The sequence below is a fragment of the Dermochelys coriacea genome, chromosome 9 (assembly GCF_009764565.3).
Source record: "Dermochelys coriacea isolate rDerCor1 chromosome 9, rDerCor1.pri.v4, whole genome shotgun sequence".
NCBI lineage: Eukaryota > Metazoa > Chordata > Testudines > Dermochelyidae > Dermochelys > Dermochelys coriacea.
Genome location: NC_050076.1, coordinates 78,744,290 through 78,753,431, shown reverse-complemented (window position 1 = coordinate 78,753,431; position 9,142 = coordinate 78,744,290). Strand labels below are relative to the sequence as shown.

The 9,142-nt window shown below is 50.4% G+C and overlaps 1 protein-coding gene across 1 annotated transcript in view; it reads left to right on the top strand.

Annotated features, from left to right (window-relative positions):
* The first annotated feature begins 1,542 nt into the window (after positions 1-1,542).
* The window catches only part of NALF2 (NALCN channel auxiliary factor 2), an 83,047-nt gene continuing 75,447 nt past the window's right edge, over positions 1,543-9,142 (top strand). Inside the window, exon 1 of the mRNA XM_038415154.2 lies at positions 1,543-2,933. Within this exon, the coding sequence (XP_038271082.1) occupies positions 2,106-2,933 (828 nt within the window). The 5' untranslated portion in view covers positions 1,543-2,105. The remainder of the gene's footprint in view (positions 2,934-9,142) is intronic.

Here is a 9,142-nt window from a genome sequence, read left to right as displayed (position 1 = left end):
TACTAGCCCGGGGGTGTGGGTATCTTCTCCCTGGCGGAGTCCCAGGGCTGGTTACATGGGAATAGACAATGGGATGAGTCCCTCCTGAGTGTGCCAGTAATAAATGGAGCCACACCTGGCTCGTGCTGGCTCGCTGTCTCTAACGGCGGCTGTCCTGCCAAGCCACCCAGCAAGGCCCAGTGGGATTGACCTGGGGGTGCAGACGGACCTCCGTTAGCGCGAAGCCTTTGTCTGTGCAGAACAGCTGCTTCCTGGGCAGGAATTACCCGGGGCGCTTTGCCAGGCTCGGAAAGAGCCCGGCTCTGGGCTGGGGCTTCTCGGCGGGCTCCCCGGGGTTAGCAGAAGGGCAGCCTCCAGGGAGGTCCCGGCGGAAAGGAGGAGAAGGCTAAAGAGCCCTAACCCAGCTCCCCTGGGAATTGCTGCAGAGAGAGCCCGGATCCCTGCGCAGCTCTGACCCCCGCGCTGCTGTCTCTGAATTAAGCAGATGTCCCGCTCTTGGTAACTGGCTCCAGCCTTAGAAACGTAACGAAGCTCGGATCTCCCAGCTCAGCTCCCATCCTGCTTTGTCAGCTCTTGTAAATTCCTTTCCGATCATGGCTCCCGGGGGATTTCCCTTCCTCTGACCCAGCTGTTTACTGGGGAAACACACGGAACCGGGCTGGGCCAGAGCCGATCAATGTCGCTGCGCTTCGAACTCGTGCACAAGCAAATCGTTAGCACCCTGGCAGCCAGCGCAGGCGGGGGGAGGCTGCAGACAGGAAGGCGGCAGCCGGGCAAGGCGCTGTGGGGCCCTCCGCCTCCCCCCGGCTCTGGCTGAGCTGTGGCGGGAGCTGTCCTTCAGCACCGCGGCACCCGCTAGCCCCTGGGGGGCCCGCGACGCCCGTGCCCAGCTCCCCGCGTCTTCCCCCAGGAGCTCAGCCCCGCAGCCTGCCTGTGGCAGAGCGAGCCCGGCGCAGAAGCGTTGGTCCGGGACCTGCTTCCTGAATGCAGGCAACTTATTCTTCCCGCTCAGTGAGGAGACGCAGGGCGGGGGCGGGGGCGGCGGCAGGAGGCGGAGGAGACGCTCGCCGCCCCCTGGATCCGAGAGCCTGGGGAGGGTCTGCCGCGGTGGAACAGGCACCGAGACATTCGCCCCCCCCCCTCCCCCCGCCCGCAGGATGAACTCCGGGGAGGGCCAGACACCGCCCCGCGGCGGGGCAGCGCGGAGCACAAGCCACCTGCAGCAGGGCCCAGCCCCCCGGCCAAGGTGCCGCGCGTGCCCCGAATGCCGGCGCGCCGTGTGCGCGGGCTGGGCCGCGGGGCTGGGCCGGCGCCTGAATGAAGGCTGGCAGGAGCGGCTCCCATGAATGAACGGCTCCCTGGAGTGAATGGAGAGGCTGGCCTTGGGGGGAGGGGAGGCACAAAACAAATGGCCGGGTAGACGAAGAGGGGACGAGGAGCGCGCACGCGCCTCCCCTCCGCTCTCCCTTCCCCCCCCCCCCGCGCGCGCGTCTCCCGTCCCTCCCCCTCCCCCCCGCGTCTCCCCTCCCTCCCCCCGATCAATTTCTCAAGGTGTTCTCTGTGCAGCTGAAGATGGCGACAGATTGAGGGGGGATGGAAAACAGGAGACACCGATCCAGGATGATCAGGAACGGGAAAAACGTTGCCCACCAAAAAAGAAAGAGGAAAGCCGAGTGACTGGGCGTGCAGGGGAGAGGCGAGGCAGGCAGGGGAGAGGCGAGGCGCCCCGGCACGATGAGGATGAGCAGGGCCAAGCGCTGACCGTGGGGAGAAGGAGTATGCTTCTGCCTGGCTCCGCTCTGGGCTGAGCGGCTCGCTGTATGGACTGGCATCGGCGAACGGCAGCCTGGACATGTTGAGGACCGTGGCGCTGATTTTTCCTCCCGCAGCAACATGCAATGGCTGGTGGTAGCATTTAGCAGCCCAGGAGGAGGTGGTGGAGGAGGGGAAGGCACTTCCTTGTTTCTAGCCATGAGAATGATGCCCATCATCACACCATGCTTCAGAGGAGGTAGGTGACATTGTTGGGGGGAGTCTATAAGAGGAGAGGAGCAAAGAGAACCGCACCGGAGACCGCAGTAGCCCCCCCACTCAGCCCCTAAAATATGATCAGGGGGGCTTGGATGTATCCAAGAGAAGATGACGCTGTGTTAAAAATTTGTTGTGCACCAAGACAAAACGACAAACCCTGCGCTGATTCCGAGAGGGCACAGAAATGGCGAATGTCTCTGGCATCCCTTCTATTTTTCACTGTCCTCCTCTCTGATCATCTGTGGCTCTGTGCTGGAGCCAAGCTCAGATCCAAGGATAGGAGCTTAGCCATGCAGACGCCTTGGGGGGACGCAAGCCAGCGCGCCTTCCAGCCACATTTCCTACTGACAGGGGATCAACAGTCACAGGAGGGGAGGTGTGAGATTTTTTTAAGCAATTTGACCAAATTTGCTGCTCCGATCCCATATTGCACTGGTGCCCGGGGTCATTTCGATCTGGACTCAGCTTGCACCAAATTGTATTCCTTGCAGCGACTCTTGGGCTCTTTCCCTTCTGTGCCCTTAAGGCCACCCCCCTCCTCCTCCTCCTCCTCCTCCTCTCCATCAGCCTCTTTTTTTTCCTCTTCCTCCTCCAAAATAAACTTCTTGAAGGCTTATTTTAGGAACTTCAACCTCTCTTTTTGTGATACTTACACGATCTGGGACCTGCTGCTGGGCATGGCCGGCCCAGACAGCTTGGATTGCAGTTTGGACAACCTGATGGTGGATTTCGTGGCTGCTGCAGCCGGTGCTCTGGACGGAAAGGCGTGTAGCAGCTGTGTCCAGGCTTATCAGAGGCTGGACCAACACGCTCAGGAAAAATATGAGGAGTTTGACCTCTTGCTGGAGAAATACTTGCAATCAGAAGAGTATTCAGTTAGATCCTGCATAAGAGACTGCAAGGTAGGAGGGGGAAGCACAGGGGGCCTCCGAGCCTCTGCCAAACCACACTAGAAGAAAAGTAGCTTAAGGCAAATCACACCATTTTCCTGGGTCCCAGTCTCCCCTCCCCCATCTCCCTCGTTGCTCCTTTGTTCTGTCTGTTGGCTGGTTGGACTTTTTTGCTTTCACAAGAATTGGTTAATGCTGATATGGCCTCTTTGGATGTGCTGGAGCCCTGCAGCCCTGCAGTGTGATAATATACAGGCAAAAGTCACAGCAGCAGGAGGAAGAGGAGGAGGAGGAAAAGGGAATGAAACCGTTCAGTCTGGTAAAAAAAAAAAAAAAAAAAAGCCCGCTGAGGTTATGACTCGAGCATTGGTGGGTCCCCCATGCTCTCTTTCCTCTCACCCAGCACAGCCTGGCAGAAGGCATTTCCTTGGGTCCTCAGATTCCTTTCTTCCTGGTCTGAAAGCCAGTGGCATTCCCCTGGGCTACCTGGGCTTTCCAACCCTAATCCCACCAAGGAGGCTGGAAGGGGCAGATAGCCTGGGGGGTGCCACCACAGAGAAGATTCCTCTGGTCAAGCGAATCCGGGTGCTGCACAAGTTCAGTCCCATAGAAATGCCCGTTTTGGACGGGAAATCAGTGGAGCAAAGCCTGTGGAAATGCGTTCCCCCCTGCACGCACCCAGGCTTTGGGCGAGTGACTGGAACTCGCGCACGGAACAGGTGTGGGAGCCCATTGGCTGCTGCTTCCTCCGGCCTGTTGTAAATCAGTGTCGCTCCTGCGCAGTGTGCGGGGGCGGGGTGCGCTCTCGGTGGATAATTAGGCGAAGATGTTTGAAACGAAGTGGCGACCTGATGTGACCCAAGAGAACAATGGCTCTTCCCTCCCCCCAGCTCTCTCGGATTGTCCTTTGCCAGGGAGGCAGATCTCCAGAGAGCTAGTCGGAGAAAGGGAAGAATCAGACGTTTGCCAACCCTGGTCCCTGCATACTTGTGTCCCGAGGAAAGTGGCTGGTAGATCAGGGAGTTAGGAGTTAGCAGAGGGAGGCCCTTGAACCTCTCTGAACTGTTTACTCTTAACCATCTATTTCTGCACAAAGAAAAGGAGTACTTGTGGCACCTTAGAGACTAACAAATTTATTAGAGCATAAGCTTTCGTGAGAATCATTTCCCCCATTTCCCCAAAAGTTGGAGGGGAACGAATGATTCCCCTCCCCTTGCTAGAAGAGGCCCTGGAGTGCTCGTGCTAAGCCCTCCATCCTCCTGCAGCGCAGTGCAGAGTCAGTGTGATGGGCAGCATGCATTTTCCATTTGAATTTACAGCCACTCCACAATCCCTCCCCACCCCAGACAAGTCACTCAAAGGCAGCTCTAGTTGCCTCAGATTACATTCCTAGCAGACCCCTGGGTCGCTGTTACCCATCAGCACACACCCAACCTTGGGGTTGGGATGGGGGCATCTTAGTTCTGTCAGTTCTCCTCACTGACTCATGGTGAGCTAGCTCTATCAGGTGGTGATGGTGGGAGAAGAGAGACAGCAGTGGGGCTACTTCTAAGGCCCATGCGGGGTGATGATCCGGGCAGGGTAAGAAAAGTGAACTTACTTCCCCCTGGACTCTGAGGCTGGATGCAGGGCTGGAGCGGAGTGGCCCAGGCAGTAAATAGACAGGCACTGGGGGAATTTTACTTGCCTTGTGTAGACGAAAGACTGAGAGCTCTAGGGGCTGGGCCTACCAGTGTGTGTGTGTGGACAGTGCCTTGAACAGTGTGAGTGCTGCTATAATACAGAGAAATAACCATAACCAAATACATTTTTGTACCTGGGCACATTAATCCATGTAGGCCCTTATCCTGCCCTTGATAGTGACATGTATGCCCAGTATTTCAAAGGAAGGCAAAAATACCCACAATGCACTTAGCTAATTGTGCAATGCTGTAGCTCTTGTGGCGAAGAATTTATTCCCAAGGCGGCAGGTGATCACTTCCTGTTCAAGAAGCATAAGAGTTGCCTTCTCCAGCACCAGTTGGAACAAACCTCCCAGCCCACTCTAGTCAACTATGGTTTTAATGTATTCCAATGTCCATCCAGATTCCTTGTAAATTACATAAAACTCTTCAATCATTTCTCATGGAAATGACATAAAGGCTTAATCCCCATGACATGGCTCTTTGAACTTCAGCATGTTCAACAACCCTTGAGTGACTCTGATGAGATTTCCTGACTTCATCTGTGCACTCTCTGTTTGGCTGCTATGCCCAGGAAATGTAACTGTCTTGTTAATTATCCCTGAAACCTTTTCTCAAAACAATTTCTTGTGGGTGAGATAGTGTCTGTGTGTTATAGCAAAGGCTTTGCTTCTAGATCAGCTCACAAAGCAATTGGGTCAGCACTCACAAACTGACCAGGGTTGCTCTTGGTCAACACTTTTATGGGAGACCTCGAAGAAAAACTCAGAGCTGCAGTAAAGGTACTCGCGATGCATTAAGTGGTGCTCTTCCCCCCAAGGAAGCACTGAACTAACACCTTAGTATGGTGCTGGAGTATGGAGTTGCTGCTGCAGGTACCATCTGTCAGATGATGTAAAATTGAGATTCTGATCACTTCCTGACAGTTTTTGTAATGAACCTTTTTGGAAAGATGTTAGCTCTGGTGTCCTGGGAAAATTCCAATTTGGGTAATTACATTCTGCCTACCTAAATTCCTCCTGCAGTTTCAAAGGTATATGGTGTTCTGCTTACACTGAATTGTTTTATATTGCTGCTCTGCTCTGTTAAATTGTTGTCATATTCCACTGGAAAATGACTGCATTATTGCCATTTATTATTTGTATTGCAGTAGCTTCCAAGTCCCTAGTCAGGAACAGGCACTCTACAGACCTGTAGAAAGATGATCTCTGCCACCAGAAAGCTCAGAATCTAAGATACGGTCATGGAAGGAGTGTAAAAAAACAAAAGGAAGGAATAAGGGAGGAAGGAGCAGGGTGATAGTGATAGGGATACGTGGCTGCATAGACTAGCTACAGTCACAATTTGACTTTAAAACAAACAAATAAAACAGATATCAGCAATCCCCACTGGCCATCTACCTGGGCATTTTCAGATGGCAGTTTTCCATAGGTGTCACAGACAAAACGGATCTTGAGGAAGGAAAAGGTAGTGGCTTTATGGATCAGTGTGGGGATTGTGTTCTATATGTAAGGAGCAGAGTGGAAGAAAGCACAAAGACATTTGTGGGGGAAGAGGACAAACTGACAGGCATTGTTGGTGAGGTTACTCAATAAGCCACAGGTAGGGAGTGGCAGAGATGTGTATATTTCCTGTGTGCATAATTTTAAAAGCATGTTGGCATCCTTTAGGATAAAGCCTATAGAAAAGTCAGACCCTATCTGTGTGTAACTATCACAGAGGAATTCAGAGGTGTGAGTAACCAAAACAGAGGAGACGTATATCAGGGGAGCAATATAAAGAGGGAACTTTGTATATAAGAATATAAGAAAGGCCATACTGGGACAGACCAAAGGTCCATCTAGCCCAGTATCCTGTCTTCTGATAGTGACCAATGCCAGGTGCTTCAGAGGGAATGAACAGAACAGGTAACCATCAAAGGGGGGGAGGGATAGCTCAGTGGTTTGAGCATTGGCCTGCTAAACCCAGGGTTGTGAGTTCAATCCTTGAGAGGGCCATTTAGGGATCTGGGGCAAAAATTGGGGATTGTGCCTGTTTTGAGCAGGGGGTTGGACTAGATGATCTCCTGAGGTCCCTTCCAACCCTGATATTCTATGATTCTAAGTGATCCATCCCCTGTCACCAATTCCCAGCTTCTGGCAATTACAGAGGCTCTAGATACACCATACCTGCACATCCTGGCTAATAGCCATTGATGGACCTATCCTCCATGAATTTATCTAGTTCTTTTTTGAACCCTGTTATAGTCTTGGCCTTCACAACATCCTCTGGCAAAGAGTTCCACAGGTTGACTATGTGCTGTGTGAAGAAATACTTCCTTTTTTTTGTTTTAAACCTGCTGCCTACTAATTTCATTTGGTGACCCCTAGTTCTTGTGTTATGAGAAGGGGTAAATAACACTTCCTTATTTACTTTCTCCACACCAGTCATGATTTTATAGACCTGTATCATATCCCCCCCTTAATCGACTCTTTTCCAAACTGAAAAGTCCCTGTCTTATTAATCCCCAGTGGCCATCTACCTGGGCATTTTCAGTATATGTCTTAGGCATCAGTTCAGCAAAGCACTTAAGCACTTGTTTAACATCCACCTCTGTTGAGTTTAACATGTGCTTTGTGGAATAAGAGCTTTAATAGATAAACAGATTAAAATACTAAAGAAATTAGTGGGTTGGGGGCTTAAATGAAAAATTGACACCACTGAAGTCTAAACACTTAGAAATAGGTCCGTATGTAACCGAGTACTCAGATATTATGGTGATTGGCTTGGCCTGGGAACTTAGAAAGAATAATATGTAGGGGTCAAGGTAGTGATAATAAGAAATATATCAGGTAATTTGCTAGATTGTCAAATATTTACTATGATTATTTATATCATCAAATAACATCAGTTTTACAAGTTTGACAAGATATATTTGAAAAGTAGCATTAGAGTTGGCCATTTGCAAAAAGAAGGTGCTACCTAACTCATCAGTTGTTGTGGTGATTAGTGAGTTATGACCTCATTTGCAAAGGTTCTGAGCACATGCAGATCTCATTGCCTTCAGCCAAGGTTGTGGTTATTCGACAGGTCTGAAAATTCAAGCTATTACTGTGCATAAAGAGAGTTAACTTTGGAAAGGGCTGTTCAAATGCTGCAATGAATACCACACTGTATTTGAAAATATAACTTTGGGCTACGTGCTGCTCAGAGACTATTCGCTTTTAGGCAATATTGCAGAGTGCTTTTCAGTGAAAGTTTTGTCGTGTTTTATGTTCAGTTTTTTTAATGATAAAAAGAGTGAAAAAAGGAGAATTAAAGGAAAATGCAGCAAAATCCGATTGGAAAATCTGTGGCTGCAGCAAAAATCCTGCATAAAAGGACCCTGGTCATAAAGATTTTGGAGGCTCAAGTACCACATATCTCATTTGGTGGGTTCTTCGGTTATACATGTTTTCCTGGACTGAGGAAATATGCAACAAGAAGGAACATTAATCCTTACTGGAAATGGCTTTTGTCACCAGAGGAAAATGCTTCCTGCAAATGATTGTGACTTCCCTTGTTTTACTCCAGATCAGCAGGGGACGAGAGCAGGACTCTGCAGACAACGTTTTTGTGAGGCGGGGTAAGAGGAATTTTTGAGACATATTTTTCCCCGTCCCTCCCTGGGTTGAGGGACTCCAGAGAGAATGATATAGACCCAAAGTGGGGAAGGCAGAAGCAGGGAACTCCAGAGGGCCTCCCCTAAAAGGACACAACTCAGGGTTGGTTGTTGCTTTAGTTTTTCTTGTGTTGACTTGAACACAGGCGAAAGGTGCTGCACTGACAGCTGTGGAGGATGGAATGTTTCCGTATCCACAGAATACATAAAGCACAGGCAGTGGGGGGGACAAACTTCCTCCACATGGTGGCTTCTGTCAACATCCTTCAGCCTGACCTGGAGGAGAGGATCCCCTCTAGGGGTGTGAGAGTAACTTGGACTCCATGACCCACTCAACCCTTGACATCACTGCAGAGAATGCCAGAAAGCAGGCCAATTAGTGCCAGTTGTGGTGATGGTGGCTTTTGTGACCTGGATACCTGCCCATGAGGAACTGGCCTGAGACCCACCAAACACATTTCACAAAATGACCATTAAACAGACATCAGAGACTAATTATTTGGGGGTTGCACTGGAATTGGTGAAAGGCTCTAAGTCTCATTCACTATCCCTGGCCCAACCAGTCTTCCAGCAGGAAATCTTTTGGCCCTTTCTCTAATTAATATCTTTCTGTCTTTCACGATAAGCCACGGAAAACGTAATGCCAGAAAACAATACAATTCCAGCTCTATTGGCACAAAATTCTTCAGAGACTCTTCCATCTGTGGAGGCACATCTCCCACCAGGAATTTCCTCCAAGAAGGACTATACAACTCAATAAATATCACAAATGCAACTGTTAGGGAACCCCAATGATTTCATTGACATTGGGGTTTTTATTGGCTGGTTTATCACTCCGAAATAGCCACTCCATTTTTGCTGCAGCAGATTTGACCCTTAGCAAAACCTGTAAAATTTCC